Source organism: Sebastes umbrosus, chromosome 7 (assembly GCF_015220745.1).
Source record: "Sebastes umbrosus isolate fSebUmb1 chromosome 7, fSebUmb1.pri, whole genome shotgun sequence".
Classification (NCBI taxonomy): Eukaryota; Metazoa; Chordata; class Actinopteri; order Perciformes; family Sebastidae; genus Sebastes; species Sebastes umbrosus.
The window spans coordinates 16,711,048-16,735,203 of NC_051275.1; the positions used below are offsets into that span (position 1 = coordinate 16,711,048).

Sequence of the window (24,156 nt, forward strand, 5' to 3'; positions counted from 1 at the left end):
TTTGTATTCTTCACAGTGATGACTGACGTCAAAGAGCATCGTAAAAGCCAAGACTTTGGAGGAGCAAGCGAGGAAAGGCCGACCCCGTATGTCTGAGCGCTGACAAAAAAAAAAAGCAGCGCTGCACGACACAAGTTTAGAAAAAAATAAAAAATAAAGAAAACAGAGGAAAGATCGATCTTCTCCCCTGGGCACAAAGCTACAATTACAGAAGTAGAGGAAAAGATTTTCAGTCAGTAGTATTTGAGACCAAACACCCTCTTTTCAGGCCAAACAAAATGCATAATAAGAAATATTGCACATAGTTTGGTCATAAGGCTGAAGAGCTTCCTCGCTGAAGAAAAACACACTCAGACCAGTGTAGTCCATCACACCATTTTATAAATGATTACTTTTATTGTCCATCCTCACTGCCCTCTCTGTGGAAAGAAATTCTCTCTCTCTTTCTCTCTCTCTCTCTCTCTCTCTCTCTCTCTCTCTCTCTCTCTCTCTCTATCTCTCTCTCTCTCTCTCTCTCTCTCTCTCTCTCTCTCTCTCTCTCTCTCTCTCTCTCTCTCTCTCTCTCTCTCTCTCTCTCTCTCTCTCTCTCTCTCTCTCTCTCTCTCTCTCTCTCTCTCTCTCTCTCTCTCCATTTTCCCCTTTTTATTCTGTCAGAATTCAGCCTGTAATCTCCTTAATACTGTATTATTATTTAAACACTGATGCTGCGCTGTGGAACAGTCTTCTATCAAATATCAAGTTGACAAAAACAAGAAGGACTTTTATGAATCTAATGGCGCTATTCCTGTTGCACTTATTATTATTCTGAACATTTGTATCCATTAGAGGTTTAAGGTTCTTAATGAAACGAGGCGCATCCTTACTTTGGTGACGGCACTTTTCATTCATTGCACTTTACTGTCTTTGTATCTGTTTTTTTTCACATCTGTTCTTATTGTGTACACCGAAGCACTGAAGGAACGCAATTTCATTCCACTGTATTGCTGAGTATTGTTAATGGAGCGGTTAATTTTATGTTAAATGTTTCATGTCTGTTTTTTAACAATCTTGGGACCATTTTGTGTTTCCACTTTAACATGTTATTCTCTGGAGTGTTTTACTGATCCATGAATAAATCCTTTCCTATTCCCATCCTGTCCTTTTTCTCTGCAGACAATGTTTATCCACTGTAGAGGGGCGGGATGATCTCTCACCTTTCTCATCATGTGAGCGGCGGCCTGCCATCCCCGTGTGCCAATATGCTTGTTGAAGGAGATGTTGAGGTGTGTGGCTGACTCATAGTACTCGATCATGTCAAACAGAGCCGAGGCACCCTGAGAAGCACAGACGGAGAATAGGGGAAATATATTAAACGTTATTATGGCATTCCAGATTGAAATCCAACAATTTTAAACACATCTCACAGTGAGTCACAGTTTCAAAACCTTGAAAAAAGGTGTTACATGATATAGTCTGGAGCGGCTGTAGTTTCCACGGTAACAGACCCTCAGAGTAGCTGAGACCTAAAGTAAAGACACACCTGTCTGGGCTACCGTCTACAGCTGCAAATAAAAAGTGTTACTGCTCCTATCCTCTAGATAGAATACTGCATGAAGTTTATTAAGAGTAGGGCTGCAACTGATGATTATTTCCACTATCGTTAATCTGCTGATTATCTTCTTGATTAATCCATTAATCGTTTTGTCTTTAAAATATCAGAAAACAGTTGAAAATGTGGTTATAATTTCTTTCTTCGTCAGATCAACGGCTCAGAATCCAGAGACATTCAGTTTACTTTCATTTATGACACTAAAAAGCTTCAAATTCTTACATTTGAGAAACTGGAAACAGCAAATGTTTGGCATTTTTACTTAAAACATGACTTAAATGATTAATATATGTAGTTGTTGATACCTTTTCTGTTGATTGATTAATCAATCCATGCAGCTCTAGATTATTGTCAATTAGGGCAAAAATCTTTTATCCCGATACAGGTCATTTCATATCTCGATAACGATATACTGTATATCACAATATAGTTTCTTGTATGTTTGCTGGTATTCAATAGTCTATATTAAATAACCACATGGTAAAGCCTTTTTTGTACACCCCTGTGTGAATTAAATACTTTACAAATGACAAGTATCGAGTACTGAAAAGTTCTCATTTTAATAACTTAAGTGCAAAGTTAAGTAAAACTATGGTATAGAGAAAAAAGAAATAAATATAGTCCTAGCCTATAATCGCTATAGAAACGATATAGAAAAATATATATCATTTTTATACAGTTTTGACAATATATATATGTAGTCATATTGCCTAGCCCTATTGTCAATATAAATGAATCTGCAGATTATTTTCTGCATTATCTACAGTCCAAACCCCCAAAATATTCACTTTACAATTATGTAAAATAGAGACATTTGAGACGCTGGAACCATCAAACAAACAAACAAAAAAAAGGTTAGTCGAGTATAGAAACAGTTGCTGATTCATTTTATGTCGAACAAGTAATCAGTTAATTGTCAGTTCAGCTGTGTTGTAGAGATAATGTGAAGAACGGCATTCATTACAGGCTGAAAAATTGTGCAAAATCGAGGGTCATGAATCCCTGTTTGGTAAAAGAGCAGATGAAGGACTAAAGTGAAAGTGTCATGTGATGCAGCTGAAGTGCACTCATGTGATCAGAGTGTTTTAATCTGGTTTTGGTTTTGGTAGTGCTGTGGGGGTGCATCTCTTTCATCTATCACTGATAATACTGACTATGTAAAGGTGTTGATGACACTGAAGTGGAGGTGGATGGCTTGTTATTCTGCTTCTCTGAATTTTTTCAACAAGTTATTAACATGTTTTAAACAGCAAAATGAGCCGTTAGCTCTCGTGTGGATTCTGTGTCCCCCGTGTCTTTCCCGCAGCAACAGTTAAAATGAAACTTAAACACCACCAGAGTCAGCAGCCAGTAGTGAATTGCAGTCGCAGGAGGAGACTAGCAGATTAAAATGGGAGTATGAGCGTATGAGTTTATCCTCCACTGAGGCTGATGAGAAGTAACAAAATCAGACAGGCTGCTGCATAGCGTCTCATAACCTTTTCCCCTTTGTGTGCGTGTATACTGGGAGACATTACTGAGTATACACAAGTGTGTTTATCTACAGGGAGGGGGAAGATGAGTCACATCGAGCCCAATAAAAGCCAGCCAGTGTTAGTGCTCCCCGTGCCTGCTCCTCCCCATGCGTCTTAAAACATCCCTCCAAAACTATTTTCCTCCTTTCATCTTCCCATATCATTCCCAACAAGACGCCACTACTGGGGCTCTGCCAAATCAAGCCATCTACTGAATGTCTGTCTCTCTCTCTCCCCCATCTTCTCACTTCCCCATTCGATTCCTTTACTCTGTTCCCCCCTCAACTTCCTTTTCTCCTTTCAACACTTTCAATTTAATTTCATGTCATTTGAGCCCACTCGTCTCAGGCGGAGATGCTGCTCTCTGGTGACTCATTCAACTACTTCATTCATATTTCCGGGGCAGTGCTCCATGTTGGTTGAGAAATGTGTTATTTTAATCCATTTGTTTGGACTATGTGAAGCTCTGGTGTGCATGTGTGTATAAGCTGTGGGTGTATTTTCTAGAATGAAGATCTGTGAAAAAAGTATATGTACAATATTGTTGATGAGTGTACTGCTTGCATTTCGTTCTGTGTGTGTAAATAAGAACTATACTATACTATGGAGCCGGTGCGGTCCACCTCAGGGCTAACACAGGTAAACAACACCTGGTAAATAACGCCATCTGTATCTTGATTCATGGGTCTTTGCATTTACACTTGATATTAAAATGCTTTCTCGTTATCTTGATTGTTCCCGCATTGCCATCAATAGGCATGGCACGTCCCAGGTCAAGGGAAGCAATGCCACGAACAGATGTCATTCATTTATAAATCACTTTTTGAAAGTGACTAATACGTTTAGCTTTTTCTGGGCTTGCTTAAAGGGCGGGTCCGTTATTTTATTTATTTTTTTTATCATTTTGTAGCTTCCCAGTGGTACTTCTTATGTATTCAAATCTGAACATTCAAATTTTGGTGAGAGTATGTATGGTATGTTTTAGTATCAAAATGCTATTTGCCCAAGCCCTTCTAAAAACTTTTTTCCCCCAAGTGCCCTGACATAGGTTTTCTGCATCCTTATAGTCAGTGTATTAACGTAACATACAGTAACTTGGATGTCGGCATGCTCCCAGTATGGTGAAGCAGACAGGAGTACCGGCACAGAAGCTAAGCAGTTTACTGCTCTGTGGACGGCACACACACGTTAGATGCCTCAGTTCCCCATCAGAAAGGGCTCTCTTGACAGCAAGGTAAAGCTGTGAAAATATTCTAAATATAACGTACACTTCAACTGATATTTTTTTTTTTAGGTGGCTAAAATATGTTTTTCTGCTGTTCCCGTCCACTTTACCTTGCCGTCAGACAGCCCTGGCAGGGAACTGAAGTTGTTATATCGCGGTCTTCAAAGCCTCCCGACTACATTCACAAAAGCAGTAACTTTACCTCGCAGAACACGGGAGTATACATACAACACTACTTCAAAATATCCAAACTAACCCTTTCAGTTATTTCCCAACGTAACAACTTTGGTAACCGACGTCACTGTTTTTGCAAAGGCTGAGTGGGCTTTTCCATTTGAAAAAAACTCCCAAAACAAACAGAAAGCAGATGGACCCGCCTTTTAAGTTAGCAGTAAGAGGTGGAGTTAAGTGACCTTTTAAGTTGTTGGGCAGATTTTATTAATTGAGAAAGTTGGAGAAACTCAGAGTAAGGGAAGCCTCACAAACACAAGGAGAAGATGCACTCTCTAAAAAGAAAGGACTGAGGCCAATTGTTCAATCCCTCAAGCTATAAAATAGTGCCTTCCACCAAGACACTGTTTATGGCTGCTAATAAATCATATGATGAAATCTGGTTTCATAATTATGAATAGGGCATTTGTTAAACTTCAGTTTTATTTTAGTATTTATTATAGTTTATGTGGGTTTGAAGCTGTTTGTAGCCCTTCTCACATGCTTCTATGATAAAAGGGACCATGTGGAGTTTTTAGGTTATGTTTTACCTTCACAGTTTTTTACCACACTACTCTGCTTGTATCTTTGAGGCCTAACAAATGTGTTGAAAGCATTTCCTTACACATAAAACAATTGCAGAGCCGAAAACGTGGAAGAATTTGAAACCTATACTGTTTACACCCATGTTAGCAGTCTTCTTTCTTGGCTTTGCTGATGAATTTCTACACTGTCAATCAGTAGAATAGTATAAAACCATCGGCTGCGTGTATCCTGGGCGTCCTTCTGCGCATCCACATGATATAAACAAACTGGGGACTTAAAGACATTGCTCCAAAGCGCTACTAGTGCCCAAAACTCCACAAGGTACCTCTAATTCATATTGACTTTCATGGAAATCAAACTGCACACTTAACAGACAGTGTGGAGGTAATGCAACAGCTGCCCAAATTATCCTCAAGTCTACACGTGTCTCTAAAGACAGGACTAAAATTATCACACCATCTAGAAGTGTGTTTTGTGAGATTGGGTCCTAAATCAATTCTGCGGTTAAAGGGTGAAAGTACTGACAAGGTTTTGCCAGACAGGAATAAAATAATGGGCAGTAATTAAAGTGACCCTTCGTACCCTGAAAAAACATATCCTATGTGACTCTGGCTAAAAGCAGCTCTTATGTCTGTGCGTGATGTAGTATATCTGGAGCTCTGTGTGAAAGGAAGTAGTCAAGGCCTGTGTCCCTCTGCTTAACACTGCAGCACTGTCTCTATCTGTGCGCGTCTACAGCCAAATGTCCCTAATGGTGTTTACACAAGTGGACATCTGGAGTAATCAGAAAACCCATGACAAACACTCCACATCCTGTCAGTACAGTGAGAGTGAAAAAGAGGATCAGAGTGTGACACAGGGCCAGAACGCAACAGCGAAAGAGAAAGAGAGACAGGCATGAATTATGGATGTAAGATGGAAGTATGCTACAGAAATGATGCATGATGAGAGAATTGAAGGATGGGAATGAGACAGAGACAGATTTTAAAGGCAGGATCTTCTTACATCTTCATCCAGGTTGGTCTGCTCCAGGTCTATCACTTTAAACTGGACCCTCTTCAAAATCTCTTCCAGAGACTCACATGCTTTGTAGTCCAGCTTCTCACCTAAAGAAATACGTTGAGAACATTTGTAAAGAAAAAAAAATTAAAAAAAATGAATCTCCCAATATGATAAAGTCTTGGTATTTGTTGATTTCCACATGACTGTCAAGCTGATGTTTTGGTTCTTACCTTTTAGATCTAAGCATTCATTTCGCAGAGTCAGGTCTTTCAGTTCCTACGGAGACAAAAAGAAGCAGTGTCAGTACGAGTTGAGTTTGTGTATTACCCCATGAAGCTTTGCTTTACATATGTTGAAACTTTCACATCACACAGGAGGCAATTCAGTACATACTGGTACTGGAGATAAAACACAGATCTTGTGTAAACTGAGATAAACCTTTACTGCAAAGAAAAGCATCTGCAGGATAGGTTTGCACAACTCACCTCTGGTGCATTCCTACTATATGTGTGCGTGTCTCTGTGCCTTTGAGTTCTGGTACCACTGGAAAGTTTTGGGAAGTACTGAATGTGAATACTGAGCGAGTTCCAATGATGTCAGCTTTGATAGGAACAATATTAGATAAAGAAATGCTCTGTCATTCCTAATGCTGTTTTGCAAATGTGTGGTGAGTCATGTCACTGTCACTGTAACCATTCAAGCCTTGCTGGCACAATTTTCTACAGGACAGCATAGCAAAGTAAGAGATGTTGGTTTTCCTTGACGTTTTCCTCCCTGCAATATTGAAAACCAATCCGCCGCTGACCAAATGGCACAGAATGTGTCCATATACATTGCATTTCCTATAGCTGCTTCACAATAAAAGCCTCCCCTTGGTTCGCTGATGGAAAAACTGAAGCAGCAGCAGCAGGAAATATTTGGTGTGCAATAGCAGTAAACACAACTTAACAGAGCTCTGATACAGCTGAGAGCAGTCAGTAAATTGAAGAATAGGGCTTATATTTTAAGTATGAACAGGCATGCAAGAGTGAAACTAAATTCCAAACCACAGAGATTCAGAGCTGAACGCAGTGAAAGTATTAAAAACATTTATTTTTCAGTCAGCAGTAGAAGCGACGCTTGTTCACGACTCGGTGCAGATCAACACCATTAAAGCAGGCTAAAGGCCTTTGCACACCAAGTCTGTATTTTCCGTCCAAAATTAATACGACAAGTTCATATTATGTCAATCACATTTACACACCGACTCTGAAACTTTCGTCCGTCATTTAAGTTTTCGGAACAAGTTTGATTTTCTATGTTTTTTCCCCATCCGTCAAAAAGCAAAAGGGTGTTGTTTGACCACTCGGAACCACCGTCCGCGCAAACATCATCATTCAAAATGGCATGATAAACGTTCACTTCATCTCCCAGCACAAAGCACGTTAAGATAAAGAAATAAAAGAATACAGAGATGCGGATATTTAACCTCTCACCCTGGTAAAACACTCAACCACCCACACAAACACGACAACATACAGAGCGCTCCCCTCGAAACTATGTACCGGCAAATCCCTCTCTCTAGTTGACTGCTCAGCCCATTCAGCATGAACTCGATAACCTCTGCCCTCGTGTGTCTGACCATACTGATGATGGTTTAGTTGTACAGAGGGCTCATGGCCTCCTGCATGACTCAACGGGTCCCAAAAACATGATGATGTTATGTGACAAATGCTTCATCTAAAAAGCTGTATTGTCATAATACAATCAGCGGGAAACATTATGGCACCAAATAACACACTTTAGTAGTTAAGAAGATTATTTAGCTGTGTACCCGACTGAATCATTCGCTTGAGGTAGTATTATATGAAAAACCAAAATTAAAAATTGCAACAGTATTTTCTCAGTACGTTTTATGAAATATGGTTTAATTAGAAAACTCTGGATGTTGTTCAAAACCAGATGGTGTTGACTATGTAAACACAACCTGACGCACATTCTGGGCAATTTAACAGCAAGACAATCTTCACTTACAATTAAATGGGACACCTGTCAGTGAGAATGACTTTATCAGTGTAAATATCTCCCTGACAGAGCTGCCAGAACCCAAAATAGTGCATGACGCATAGTGTGCCTCTGCACGAGTGGTGGTATGGGTGTGTGTGTGTGTGTGTGTGTGTGTTGGTGGATGACATCGAGCTACTGATTCTCTTTCTGATCTTGTTCATTAAATTCTGTGGTGATTCTTGCCATACTGTGCGTCTATGTTATATATTTACACTGTTTTCATTAATGTGTTTTAATTGGCAAAGTGTGTTTTAGTAAAAGGACCTTCTACAAAACCAATTTCCTATTAGCCTGAAGTCGATAAAGAGATATGACATCGGGGTTCATATAGAAAAGAACAGGTGGAGAAGCAGGATGAAGGGGGATAAAGCTGCATCTTCTCCCTAAATGAGATAGTCTGGCCTCACAGAGACCAAAATGGAGCGTTCAAAAAGTCCTCGTCAACTGTTAAATAGTTAGACATTTTGGTAAATACTCCCATTTGCTTTCTTGCCGAGAGTTATATGAGAAGATTGATGCCACGTTCACGTCTGTTTGTTATATACAAGGCTACAGCCAGCAGCCAGTTACCTTAGCTTAGCACAACAACTGGAAACAGGGGGTGTCAGTGCCCGATCCGTCCAGACTGCTCAATCTGTTCTGCACATGTGCGCCAACCCAGTATGCCTTGCTGCCTCTGATTGGCTACTGACTTCTAAACGCTTCTAAACAAACCATCCGTCATCAGGGAAATAAAAAAACTCTCTTGGTCTCTTGTGAGTGTGACTGGCCGGCTCGCCAGCCAGCCATCCCCGCAAGTGCATTTAGGAGACCGGTCTCTTGAGGAAGCTACAGCCAGCTCACAGCGGGTTCTGTGAGTGTGCCTGGCTTGGTGGCTGGCTGACAATCCCCGCAGGCACGAGCTTACTGTCGCGCCAGTTTGTTGAGCTTCTCAACTTTGAAAATGTTGAAGCAACTTTTCGATTAGCCATCAATTTTTGTAAAACTGCCAATAATTTGGTCAGTCTGTGTGCTCAACTAAGCTAACCAGTTCCCGGCTGTAGCTTAATACTTTCTGTACAGACATGAGCATGGTATTGAATCTCCCATCTAACTTTCAGCCAGAAAACTTATTCTCCAAAATGTTAAACTTCTGCTTTGCGTGCAACACATTGAGCACACTTCATCTTTTGCAGTCTGCCTTTGAAAAGCTATCAGTCTGCACGCAGCCTGTATGACCTTTAAATTGCATCCCTAATGAGAATGATATTTCTGTGCATAATAGACGTGGGTGTCTATGCAGCATGTGGATGTTGCCAAGTCTTACAGTGTTGACGTACATGTGTCGTGTGCAGCAAGAGATTTCATATAAATTTACAGTATACTTCCTGCAGAATAAAACTACCTTGTTCCAAATATACTAAACTAGTCCAGAGAGAGCAAGTTTCTGCATATTCTGAGAAATCAAGTGTGCGCATGGGCTGCGTGTGAGACATTGCATAATAGGGAAACCACTTGTCTCTGAGGGAATTGCTGCAGCAGAAATGTGACACAAGGCTACCAAGTGTCCAGGTCTCAAGACTCTGTGGGGAATTACTGCAGAGCAGGCATTCAACATGCAGCTCCTAAATAGTGACCCTTATAAAACACACAGACACACAAACAACTTGCCAGAAACGTACATAACCGGCAGGGCCCCTGGCGAGCTGCCACGTGTACAGTGCAGTTGGACTTAATAAAGAAAGCATTTAGAGTGAAAGAGGAAAAAAAATCTGTAAAAGGCTGAGCTCCTCTTGCAAACCCCCCTCTCACTGGTCAGCCATTTGGTCTGACTGGCTTGTTTATGTGGCTGGTTACTGCAAGGATGACTAAGCAGAAATGAGAGGGGGCGGTAGTGGACCAAAAGACTACAGTGGCAGGGAGGGATGGAGAGAAGCCAGACATGAGCAAGCGAGCAATCACATAAAAGGCAGAATATGATGGAGGGGAGGCGGGTTGAAGGTCTACGATGACCATCCCAGGTCTGTTAAGTCCCAGTGGAAATGTACCCAGATTGTGGGACTAAATGAAGTTCACAGCAGCAGCTTAGCATAGTGATGTGCATTTTGACAAGTAGCTGAGATGTAAACCCAACTTTCTTTGCAGAGTCTCTCGAATCACAAATGTGTTCCCATCTGGGGCTCAATTTACTTCAACATCATCATTCACACATGGAGACACACCTGGAGGTACAAACGGGCAAAGCTCCAGTGGAGAGGCCTAGTTAAGGGTTTTTATGAGCGTGTGCTGCAGTGACTGTGCGACAGAACAAACAGGAGAAAGTGAGTGCTAATGTGTCCCTGCTGCAAACGCTAGTACTGCCAACTCCTCCGTCTGATCAGTTTGGTAACGGGATGTTCTCACACAAATACAAACAGAGAGACACATACTGTATGTTTGCATACACACAGTTATTAAGTATTAGAGATATGAAATAAACATAACATTCCCAGTAATGCCTGTGGCATTTATTTACTTAAATAAAAGAGGTCTTTATTAGACAGAGGCTCTCATTATAACAGGCCCTTATTATTTTGATACAATCACATGAAACATATTGCCATTATCATATTGCCAATGCCAGGAGTAATTTTAACTCAAGGACAGTGTACTACAGTCACTGAGAACTGTAGACCGCCAGATCAAGCACAGCGCGCTGTTCGGTGAGCTTGCGCCCAAATGCACGCTGTGATGTGTGCTGAACCCGGTGGCGTTGTGTCTGAAAGTGCTCTAGGCCAATCAGCTGGCCAGGCCACCAGGGATTCTCCTTGTGCTCCCGATTGCCAGTCCAGGCCGAATTACATGGTCAGTTTTATTGTCTAGACTTTTATTGTCTAGGACAAATGCTGGTTGTCTCCCTTTGGCCACAAAGAAACAAGAAACCAGAGACTGCTTCCATTGCTTCATGAAAACTCTGAGTGGACAGTAATTCATGTCTGCTTGAGAAGGAGGTTAAAAAATGCCTTTTTTGTCTTCTCTGCCCATTCATGTGTATTTCCTCCTCTGCGACAAAACTACATCTCACATTCAGTAGAAAAAACTCCTACATAAGAAAACAGTTGAACATGTTAAAAAACGCGAAACCAATCCAGCACATGCACCAATTCACGTACAAAGGCACGAGGTCGGCAGAAATATAAAAACAAACAGCCTTGAGGCTTCCCCCACTGGATTTGAAGAACTGCTTATGCAGAGGGATTATGAGACACATGACTGTGCTGGCTAACCCACAAGAGAAGGCAGAAAAACAAGACATGAAACACTCGTCTGCCTGTTGGGAGTAACAACCACCCTCGCTGAAAAAAGCCCACCTCTACTGGATGCCATCATAGCACTTGTCCAGAGTCATGCCGTGGTGCACCCTGCCGTGCCCTCAAACCACATTAACGGGCTATTGAAGTGTTTTCATCACCGGAAGAAAAGGTTTAGGATGTAATTGTTTGGAACTAAATTTTGTTCACCCTCACGAACAGCAGCCTTCACATTACAAACAACTATTGGGTGGATCTACCAGGACTTCCTAACTGTTCTCTGCCAGTTTGTCCAGCTCCTGGCTGCACAAGGCAGCTCAGTGCTGCCTGACTAGTTTCTATTATTGTAGTATTGTATTATAGTACTGTATGTTGTATAGCCTTTTGGTATATAGTTATTTGTACCTCAGCGGTTTTGAACTTACACAGCATGTACACTTCCACACTCTTTTTAGTGTTACTCTTGAATCAGGAGGCAGCAATTTTGTCACAAGAAACTACAGCCAAGTTATCAGTTAATGCGCTTGATGTGAACAGCACACCACTGAGTCTCTAACTCCGTCAATACAAGTTAAGTGTTAATTCTCTGTGTTGGCTTTTGTATTGGAAGATTGCTCACGGTAACTACCTGGGCACTGGGCAAGGTTTAGTTTTGAGTAAATGCACATCTACACACAGTCAGCAACTTTTTTGTTTTGAAACATTAGTGACACGGGTGTTGCTTCAAAGGTTTTGAACTGGTAAGAGCAGGGTAGGTTACATAGTTGCGGTTTTATTTTTAGTTTCTTTGTTTAGAGACAAATAGAGTGGTGCAGGGACGACATATTTTTGTAGGCCAACCTGGAAGTTAGAATTTCACCGGTTCCCTCGACAAAAAGCCAATGGTATTTTTCCATTAAGTTTTGGATTAAAGCAGAAAATAAGCTCTGTGGCAAACAAATGTTTATGATACTGACACGTTTTGTTCAGCAAGATAATCTTCACAAATGAACACCACTTTTATGATTTTTGAATAGCCAGAAGTAAAAGGCTAACGTTAGGCAATAAACAAACTACACAATGGTCGCATGAGCGTGAGTATACACAACGAGGCTGTAGCGGCGGACGAGTTGGCGTGATATATCGTAGAACAAAACGTTAAAATCTCTTAAGCCTGTGTTAATCACAGACCTTATTTCAGGCATCTAACTAAAAACCCATTGACTTTGAGACAAGGGAACCGAAAGTGCTAAAATGTTAACTCATTTCCGGGTATTAGGACTCATTCCTGCACCACTATCCAGCCAGGCCTTTTTATTCCATTTTTATTTACTCCATTGACTGACGTCAGACCTTTCTTATAAATATTGTAATGTAATAAGTCCAAATAAAGATTAGTATATGTCGAAGCTACAACTAATCATTAAGATTATCGATTAATTTGCAGATTATCTTCTTGATTCATTGTTTGATCGATTTGACTATAAAATCTCAGAAAATGACAATTTTCTAAAGCCCAAGTTGATGTCTTCCAATTGCTTGTTTTTCTGACCACCAGTCAAAAACCCAGATAACATATGATATAAAAAATGTTGTTGAAGTTTTTGCCATCAAAAAGCAGCAGTCGGCAGCTTCATGACAGTAGTGTTTGCAGTGACAAGGACTGCAGTACAGGGGAAAAGGCCACATCAAATCTGAGTGAAAAAAGGGGTAAAAAGCAGGAGATCAGCAAGCTGGGGTTGTGATGGCTTTCCACTCTGCCTAGGGATTTAAGAGGAGATTATGACGTTCCACTAGAGGTGGCAAACAACATCAATTCAAGTAGAAGCGGCCCTTCTCATTCACCACCTTTTCGGACATTGTTGCCAGCATTTCAGCACTTCCTCATTGGGTGAAATGAACATTTTCCTCTCCCAAAAGCAGATGTTACAACACAGCCAAAACTATAGGATTATATCTATAACTATAAGAAAAAAGGACAAAATACTAGAGAGACTACAACCAGTTGCCAGTTTGTTAGGTTATGCAGCTTTTTTTCTATCTTTATTCAAGAGTGTGGTCTTTCAATTTGAGAGCATGACTTATTGATTTCACATTCAGATTTTGTAATGCTTTCCCTCAAAGCCTGTCTTCACACTCAAATAGCCCCCGCTTGCGCTTGAATTAGCCCTGCTTCTGCTCAAATTGTATGCTTGCACTTATATATTGTTGCTTGCACAGATTTCCTGCACTCCAGCTTCAGCCCTTCTCACACTCCGGCTGCTTCTATGTGCATGTGAAATGTCTGCTCTCAGATTTATCGGGTGTGAGGAAAGGATTTTATGGGAAAACATTACAAAATCTGAACGTGTAATCATTAAGTAATGTTCTCAAATTGAAAGACCACACTCTTTAATAAAGATAGGAAAAAGCTCCATAATAGGTACATCTAGCTAAAACTAATGCAGTCTAACAACAGAACTGAAAAAAACCCAAACCTAACCGCATGAGGGTTATAATGTTCAGTTTGTGTTGAAACTGTTTTGAGAGCTGTGTGTGGGTGTCTGTGTGATTGCGCTGATGTCTGTTCATCTGTGTTAAGTTGTATCTCACCTGTATTTGTTTGAGCACTTTGGGTATGGGTTTACAGTTGAGTTTCTGACAGGCTTGTTTGTAGGAAGAGAGGATCTCCTCCACCGTCACATTCTGAGCTGTAAAACAGAAAATGAAAGAGGTTAGGATTGCTTTTATTGCTTTGTTTCTTTGAGGAAACAACACACACATACAAGAGAATCAGTCTGAGGGAAAAATTACATCAAGTATGTCCTGATGATATTTTTTTCCCTGTATCCTTTAATATTGTCTGATATCTGTTGCTAATCTTTGTTTATCACATTTGTTTTTATTTCTATTTCTGCATAATAAAGCTTCAAAGAGTTCACTTACATGCATTAAAAATAGTAATCCAATTTAACTACGTGTGACGGTGTAAGTGCATGACAGTTTTCTTTTGACGGTTTCCTATAATATTCTGTATGATACTTCAGGAAGATTTAGACAGCTTTTCTTCATCTCCAGCAACACTGAAGTTCAAACGCACCACAGTTGCAATATGACCCTGAAATACATCAACTTGTTTTTTAATCCAAAGTGGCTCTGCTCACATCGTTTACTGGCGCACGTTGTCATATCATTAGGTTAACTAACTGATGCTTATTTATTTTGTATGCTCTGCAGTTCACTCGCAGGTCACTCGCATGTGACGCGGAGGTGCCTGTGCGAACAGTGCAACAAATTGCAATGGTGATGGTCTGACAACAAACAAAGCATCTGAACTGGATTGGGCTTCAGCTGGATCTGACCTGATGCCGACCCTGCATATCAGTCAGGACTGTCCCTACATGACTCTTGCAAAGTATCAACATAATGAAATCTAGGACTGGGGCACACTTGGAAAACTGTCTTTTTTTGGATCCGTTTGTCTGTCTAGGGAATGCTCTCTTGTCAGAGAGGATCAGAAATCGTAACCCCCTTTAAGGGCTCCCCTACTTAAGTCAACAAAAAGGAGGTATTGTTCTTGGTGTGTGTGTGGGTCAGCTGCTGCTGCCCTCCCAGACTGTTGCGGCGGCTAACTCCAGTCACATGACTGGGCAACATTCAAACCCACTGTTCTGGCTGAGAGACTCTGCTGAGAGATGAAGTGAGACACTCGAGGAAAGAAAGACAGAAAAATGACAGAATCGAATGAAAAAGAAGGACAAAATAGAGCATGTATGCAGGAATACAGATCAGGACATAAAATTAGATTAATGCAAACAGGATGATAAGCATTCTACCAGACTTCTTTTAGATGGTGTATACAGACGGATAAATACATTCAGAGTAAGCGGTGCATGCTGATACAGACAGAAACTGTCCCTATACTTCTACTGTAACAGTACTGTACACATATTTATCTGCGTGTGAATCTGACTTTGTGCTGCAGTCAGCATTTTGATTTCTCTCGCCAAGGTGACAATTTGTCCGCTTCACCTTTCAATCACCTCCACCTCCTCTCCCCTTTGTCTCCCACAGTGTCCCCCATCAGCTCACCGACCACCCATTTGTACAAGGTATTACTAAAATGTACTTAATAATTAAACCTTTGTCTTTCTATACAAATAGTTTCAGCATGTAGATTTGGATGGTTGAATCCGTATGTTTATATGTTTGTACAAGTACGGGTCAGAATGAATAACCTGCTGGTGGGACAAAGAGGCAGTTCAAAAACCTGCATGAGCAGCCGTGCACGTCTGACCAACTGTGTTATTCACCGTCTCATTGAAACGTCAGACCATGGCTGAAAATACTACGAGAGACAACACTGCGGTGGGTCTGAAGTAATGGTGTGCGTGTGAGACTAAATTAAAGGGCGAGTCAGTGCCACATGAATACAATGAGAACGGCCACAGCACATCCTCTACTTAGTTTGAGACCCGGACCAAACAACCACTCAAATGGAAACCAGTTGAGTTTTGCAGCAGGAGCTGGTAGATATTGAATGTATGTATACACACAAAAACTCACTAAAGCTGGTAAAATGAAGATATGCTGACTGCTACGTTCAGTGACAAGATACATAAAACTCTGTGCAGGTTCAAGACTCAAAACTCTCTGTACGCAGAAAAATGGAGATACGCATTCACTCTCTGCATAACATTTAACAAAGGAACGCATACACATAGTTCTGTTTGATAACTTTTGATTAGGGCTGTCAATCGAATAAAATGTTTAATCTTGATTAATCGCATGATTGTCCATGATTAATTGTGATTAATCGCAAATTAATCACACATTTTTATCTGTTCAAAATGTGACTTAAAAGGAGATTTGTCAAGTATTTAACACTCTTATCAACATGGGAGTGGACAAATATGCTTGCTTTATGCAAATGTATGCATATATTTTTTTATTGGAAATCAATTAACACAAAACAATGACAAATATTGTCCAGAAACCCTCACAGGTACTGCATTTAGCATATACCATATGCTCAAATCATAATATAGCAAACTCAAGCCCAACAGGCAACAACAGCTGTCAGTGTGCTGACTTGACTATGACTTGCCCCAAACTGCATGTTATTATCATAAAGTGGGCATGTCTGTAAAGGGGAGACTCGTGTGTACCCATAGAACCCATTTTCATTCACATATCTTGAAGTCAGAGGTCAAGGGACACCTTTTAAAAATGGCTATGACAGTTTTGCTTCGCCAAAATTTAGCATGAGTTTGGAGCGTTATTTAACCTCCTTCCAGACAAGCTACTATGACATGGTTGGTACCAATGGATTCCTTAGGTTTCTGGTTTTAAAACTGAGTCTGCCACAACTTCTGAAATATTGACTGCGTTAATGCTTTAAAGAAACGCGTTATTATCGTGTTAACTTTGACAGCCCTACTTTCAATTATTGTGAAATTGTGTGCACAAGCCTAATTTCTCCTCATACATTTAGCCATAAATGTTTGTAGATTTACCATTAATCAACTGTTAGCATATAAATACATCTGACTTCTGCCCAAAAATGAAAAAGAAGAAGTGAAATTTCACTCAATGTGAGATTAAAGTGTTTGTTGGGTATATCTCCTTTAACTCTGCCTCCATGGTGTAAAGTAGTCCTTTAATTAAAAAAGCATGATAGCTTGCTGTGTTGGTTTCAAGATGAGGCTCATCTCCAACATTCATGCCAACTTCCAGGGTTTCGTTAGAAGCTAATGCAGTTAATCTCAATTTGTGCTTTATCTACAAAAAGTATCTGTGGATTTAACCTAAATGCCTATGCTGCCAGTGTGTGAGAGCGCAGTCTTGTACATTTGTACAGCACAGTGTGTGCGTTCCAGTGAACACAGTGTCCTTGGAAAAGTGTTATTGTGCAGAGTCGCCGTGGAGCAAATGTGTGTGTGGGTAAACACTTCCTGTGGGAAGGGTAGGGGGGGCGGAGGTGGGGAGGGTCCCATGCTTACTACACAGTATTTTCACACGTAGCTCATTAATTAGAGAAAGAGACGGGGAGGTAAGCGAGACGGAGACTGAATTAAAAAAAGAACACGGTCTAAAGTATATGGTCTAATTTATCACTACTGTGCTCAAAAGCGAAGAAAGCAGTGGCGGCTTAGATTGAACACCTCAGCAAAAAATAAACTATGGAGTATGTGAAAGTAGGAAATGGTGAAAAAGAGACAAAGAAAAAAACGGAAACCTGTATCAGAGAGCAAAATGCTTGACGTTAAACAGAAGATGTGAGCTTTAGACCCGCAGGATCATTAAGAGCTGAGCTACAGCTGTTGCCTGCATTTCTGCTTGCTTTGTCTTTGTTTTATTGCACTCCCTCCAGTGCTGCTGGTACATGTAAGGAGGAGGGAGTGGCGATGAGGAGGTACGCATAAGGGGAAAGGAGGACCGCTCCAAACAACATCTCTGAAAACCAGGTTAAGAGGAAGTAGAGAGGTAAAAGTCTGATTACAGCGACTGTGCAAAGAATCACTAAATACACCTCTTCCTTTGAGAGACATTTAACTACCAAGATAAGCCGATGTTCACTGAACACATCATCAACCCTTCGATAAACAAAACCTGCTCTTCATGTTTTACTGAAGAAAGAAGTCATTAAGGGAAGGACAGCTGTGGGCACCTTGGATTGAGATTACAGGCATACGGTTGCAAAACAGTAATATTCAAGGTAGAAACTTTCTATGGGAACTAAGGGGAAATAACAGGAATAAAATAAAAATATAGGGGTTATCTGCTCATATCATAACCTGACATAATCCATTAATTTGCCAAATAAATCCATTCATTTGTGAAACACATACAGCGTGAAATGTGCCATGTGGAGAGTTAGCTAGCAAGTTAATTCATGGGGAAAAGTACTATGAAAAATTGAGCGGACAATGTGGACTGTGTTAGCAAAGACGCTAGCCAGCAAAAACTAGCAGAAGGTGTTAACAAGTTATAAACTGTGTACTTTACTTAAGGCTAATATCTGCTGGTTCCTTGAAATAGCATACAAAATATAATCACTCCAGTATTATAATCAAACCTTACATGAAAGCATGTAGTCCTTTGGCTCAGACAGTGCAGTAGTGTGGGCTTCACATGTGATGGGAGAATGCACTGTGCATGCAGACGGTTGTAATTTGACTGAATTCCTATTTAATGGGATGGTGGGAAATTATTGTGATGTAAGAGTGCGCTGCTGAATGCAGTGCATGGTTACGATTCAATTAAATCAGCATTCTTTTAACCAAAACATGCCATGAGACTTAGTATTATGGTTGTATTATGAAAGAACTTGTCCATCTCTGCTCTGACTCAGTGAATCCGCTAAATGACACAAACAAGCAGCACGCCCCTTGTCCTCTTGTTATTGTTGTTGGCCACCGTCCACTGTGCAACAAAACTTGCTGCTTCCATCGCTGAGCTTGTGAGCGAAAAAAAGAAAAGAAAAGCAGGACGCTGCTACAACAGCATCTAGCTTGCTGACTCAGATCAACAGAGGTAAATTAAGCACTGTGGACTTTATGGGTAAGAGTGATGATGAGTTTAGCTTTAGCCTTTAGTAGAGCAGACATTTTGAACAATGGGATCAACAATAGGCTGGAGTAAAGCAAGATAGTTCATGTCCAAATAATACTGTACTGAAATTATTCAAAAATGCTTTTAATGTGCTAACAAGCAAATTAAACTGATGAATATCGTACGACAACTCTCGATCTCTAAATTGTTCTCCTAATCTCTTCCCCTCATGATTTAAAAAGTGGAAAAAGAAAATCAATGCAGTAGGTAGGTAAGTGGTCCCGTCATGACACCAGATCTGGAAATCAATTTGGCATAATTTAGTTTGATGTGGTACGTCCATTAAAAGTCTAGAGCATTATCAATATATCAAATATAGGAAACCAGATTCCTAAGTTCCTCATTAATCTGTGTCTGTTTCAACTCTAGCCAAACACACTGAGGCTCTGTTGCATCTGTGCTTCAGTAAACAGCCAGTTGGATTGGTATCTTGGGGCGAAGAAAAACTGCAGGCAACAAGGGAAGTATACCTGCCATAAATTATAAATCACTTACTTAGGATGAACTACCGGCAGAGCTGCAACAAGTACAGGCACATATGTTGAGAGAGAGCTGTACTTACAGTATGTCAAAGCTTTCTATAGAAAACGTTGTTTTTACAGTTAGGCATTGAATGTGAGGAGATGTTCAGTCACCTGAAGCCTGCTACTATATTTCCACACCTTAATTACACTGAAGCTATAAAGCACAAGGTGAGGTCAAGGTTTTCAGTGAAAATTGAACATGTAATTTTAATTCAACAAAGCTAGGCAGGCACCAGAGCAGTAACTTCAAACGACAAGCCTGAGGTCAATATGAAAACATTTCTTAGAAACTAGGGCTGTCAAAGTTAATGCGATAATAACTGAAATGATTTTAGGTTAGGTTTTTAGGTTCTAGGGGGCTGAGTTTTACAGCTAGAATGAAATACTGACAGAGTGAAGATACTGGCATCTTATTACACTAGAAAACCTAAGGAATCCACTGGTATCAACCATGTCATACTTGCTTGTCAGGAAGGAGGCTGAATAACGCTGCAAAGTTACGATAAATGTTGGCGAGAAAAAACTGGCATGGCCATTTTCAAAGGGTCCCTTTGACCTCTGACCTCAAGATATGTGAATGAAAATGGGTTCTATGGGTACCCACGAGTCTCCCCTTTACAGACATGCCCACTTTATGATAATCACATGCAGTTTGGGGCAAATCATAGTCAAGTCAGCACACTGACAGCTGTTGTTGCCTGTTGAGTTTGAGTTTGCTATATTATAATTTGAGCACATGTTTTATGCTAAATGCAGTACCTTTCTCGACAATATTTGCCATTGTTTTGTGTTGTTAGTTGATTTCCAATAATAAATATATACATACATTTGCATAAAGCAAAAATATTTGTCCACTGCCATGTTGATAAGAGTGTAAATACTTGACAAATCTCCTTTTAAGGTACATTTTGAACAGATAAAAAATGTGTGATTAATTTGCGATAAACTATGGACAACCATGCAATTAATCGTGATTAAATGTTATTTTATCGATTGGCAACCCTGTTAGAAACTACAGCATTTGTCACATTGTGATTGTGAAAAAGCAGCATGGGGAATTTGAGCTGCAATTTTGCAAAAAAACAACTACTAGTCATTGTATTAATTTATGTCACCACCAAACTGCTCCACATATGAGCTGAGCGACAAGCTGTTTGGTCAAAACATAGAGTCGGGCCTGAACTTCTAATAGACACAGGTCGCCATTCCATTTCTGTGATTCTTTGTTTCCCAAATGATGTGAATTTGTCTCATGAAAACATATCTACCTGACGAGTGTAAAACAGAAGAAGTGTAATCAGCTGTGAACTAATTTAATAAAGTTGTTAATTTAAAATTACTTACAATTATACTACCTAGTTAAATGCTGCCAATTCATCAAACTAATGTAAACATAGCGTGATATATTTTTGATTTTCAATAAACGCTGCCAAACAAGCCTCTTGCTGTGTAAATATGACAACTCATCAAAAAAGGTTTACCATTATTAAATGCAGCAGCTAAAAATACAAGACTTCTCTCCTTTGTTGCTGCACAACATCATAAAACTATTGCAGTCAAAACCTACCACCACCCACAAAAGCTCAGAATAGATCGACCCACAGAGTGCCCACAGTGGGAGAGTGGGCTTTAGCACTAAACTCAGTTTGCGCGTGTCTTGTTGGGACAGATGAGTGAACTGGTGAATGAAACTGTTACCATAACCATAAATGCAAATATATGAATAAGAATCAGAGCTTTTTATTTCTTGCTCCATTGTAAATGTTTGCATTTACCCTACCTTTGAATGTAAAGGTAGGGCACAAGTTGGGGCATTTTCCTAGTGTGTTTATAATGGTTTAACTACAAAAACAAAGGGAGGAAGTCAGAGGATTGTGAAGAGTTTTGAATTGTTTTTACACCAATTCACACCTGGGCAGATTCTGCAAAAAGCAGCATGACCATCGGAGTGCTTGTTCTGGAAAGTTTCAGAGAAATTGGGCAACACGGACACCTCCCAAACTTCTGAAAAGAGCTTTCCACTGCTTTCAGGCCTTTTGAAAAACATCTAACGGATCATGTAAGGGGTGGGCCCTAACTATTTTCTTATGAAGTTTCTTGATGTTGAAGCCAAACCTTTAGGGCCTGTAAAAACACGGGATTATTATCTACCAAGGAGGTGAAGAAGAGCCATCACCTCACCTACCTAGAAGCTGCTGTCACGTGCAAAAAATCATCCAATGCCAGCACTTGCTCCACATTTGTACAACAAATGATTTTTTTTTTGCTTTTTACTGCTCTCACAGACATGTTGTAAACTGTTGAGAAGGCATTCGAGTGAAGTCTGACCCAATTTCTACAAGTCACAGTCTGTTTATGGTCCTCCTCAGGCTTGCCATCATCATTCATTCTTATTCCTTGTCTAGCTGACAAGAAACGGCGTGCAAACACACAGTCTACAGGTGATGCGCTTTCTTCCCTCACTCCAACAACAAGGAGGAAACAAGCAAAGACAAGTGTTTGCCTGTGTGCAGAGGAGGACGGACAGACTGAAAGACTTAGCACAAAGAGGATTTCCTTGATAATGTTGCACACTTGCATAATGTTTTGAATTATTTCTGTTTACACTAGACTGCACAATCTGGTTTCACTAGTTAAGAATCATACAGCATACTGTGTATGTGGTGAGCTTAAGAAAAGCTTTGGCAGTGACTGGGAATGTGGTGAAGACTGTACCAGCCTCAGTCAAGCTACTGCAGATAAACACCTGACCTGCTGTCTGCACACATCTGGAGCTGTGTGGACAGCAGGGGTTCATGTTCAGTTACATAACAACAAACTGAGAGAGAAAACTGTGGTCGGAAAGGTAGTCAGCCTGTTCACTGACCTAGTTTATTCTTGGACAAATTGTTATGTAGCAGCTAATACCACCCTACGACAACTGACGACCAATCCTCTGAAAGGATTAGCACACTGAGTGGAGGGAAAGCTAAATACTTAAATAATAGAAAGTGACCTTGGATTGATCATTTAGACAAGTTAAAATGTCTTTAATGAAAGATTACAACAGAGTAACAAGTGTTGACAGGTTACATGCTTCAAGCGGAAATTATTCCCAGCCAGCAGTTCAAAAAAGGTGCTCCAGTATAGAGGATTGGAAACAGAGCACTCAGCAACACATGGAGGCCACATGGTGTCCAATAATCCGCTGTGTTTCAGCTGACGGCCAATATCCTCAGCATTGGGTGTGATTTGTTGTCCTGTTGACTGAAACCATTTAAGTGTGAGGGTCAGTCGCTTATTTATTCGTTTGACATTCATTACTAGCTCAGTAGAGGGTCTTCGAGAGGGTTTCAAAAAGGTTTCATAAGCATAAGAATGGAGAAAATTCAAACTGTGTATTCCTTCAACTAAGAGAAAACACGGGCTGGCTGTTTAAGCTCGGAAGGGGAAAACTGGACTTTAGGAAAACAATGACATACACTCAGTTGCCAGTTTATAAGGTACACCTAGCTAGGCTTGCCGCTAGGGATGCACCAATACTGATACTGGATCGGATATCGGGTCGATAATGACTCAAATAGCTGGATCGGGTATTGGTGACAATGGGCAATGTAATTCCTGTTAATTTTGAAGATTACATTTACCAAGTTGCTGGTGTGCAATTTTATTATTTTAATAATAATTCTGTTTTACAAAGTTAGGAAAGCAATGTTTAAGTCAAGCCTGATGTTGCCTTACACATAAAATAATGATCCCCGTCAATTCCACACAGTGAGGGGCATACAGCTTATTAATTAAACACCGGTATCGGATCGGTACGCGGTATCAGCTGATACCCAAAGCCCAGGTATTACTATCGGGACTGAAAAAGTCAGATCGGTGCATCCCTACTTGCCACAGTAGTCGGTGTTACTAGTTTTACACGGTGTTCAGGCATACACCGATTACATTGCATGTCCATCGCCCCCACCTAAGTGTCCGTACAGAGGCTCAGCACAGAGTAGCAGGAGTCAGATCTCACACACACAAAATAGAGTTGACAGACACGATGGTGGCGGAGGATTTGGTGTCAAAGCGCAAAGCAAGAGAACCTATTTGGCAATTTTCGAATTCAAACCCAATGCTTTAAGGGAATCATAACGTTAATGAGGCAATCGCCGTGCGAAGGACGGAGCGTTCACAGCCGGTGTGTGCAGCGCAGCGGCGCCAGGTGGAAGAACTGAAGAAACACCTACTCTATCAGTATAATGCAATACAATTCAACAGCACCACAAAATACAGTTAGGCTGTATTTAAACTTTGTACAGGTAATCACAGAGAGAAGGAAAAGGCAGCACGGAGGATAAAGAAGAACTGTTTCGGTGTGGATGGACATCTACCTGAAAACTCACACGTAAAAGTAATTTTGTAATTTAGCTGGCACAGTATGGATGTAACCTTAAGTGGAAATATGTATATAGCTTAAATTTTGGGTTAGACAACAATGTATGAAATAACATGCCAAGCCTTTGGGCAAACTTCCAGAGATAGATGTGAGTATGTTGTGGGTGGAACAGCGAAGTGTTGCCAGTTCCTACTTAACATGCAAGTGCCAGCGTTCAAAATAGCCCCCCTCTGCCAGTCTCCAGCCCCTTTCCCTGCCATTTCACACGACTGTGCTGTAGATGGTGACAGCAGC

At 40.6% G+C, this 24,156-nt stretch overlaps 1 protein-coding gene across 1 annotated transcript in view; it reads right to left on the bottom strand.

Annotated features, from left to right (window-relative positions):
* ppp1r37 (protein phosphatase 1, regulatory subunit 37) overlaps positions 1-24,156 on the bottom strand; it is a 46,751-nt gene that overhangs the window by 13,632 nt on the left and 8,963 nt on the right. Inside the window, exons 3-6 of the mRNA XM_037774861.1 lie at positions 13,972-14,069; positions 6,316-6,361; positions 6,089-6,189; positions 1,194-1,313 (exon numbers count right to left, since the gene is read on the bottom strand). Of these exons, the coding sequence (XP_037630789.1) occupies positions 1,194-1,313; positions 6,089-6,189; positions 6,316-6,361; positions 13,972-14,069 (365 nt within the window). The remainder of the gene's footprint in view (positions 1-1,193; positions 1,314-6,088; positions 6,190-6,315; positions 6,362-13,971; positions 14,070-24,156) is intronic.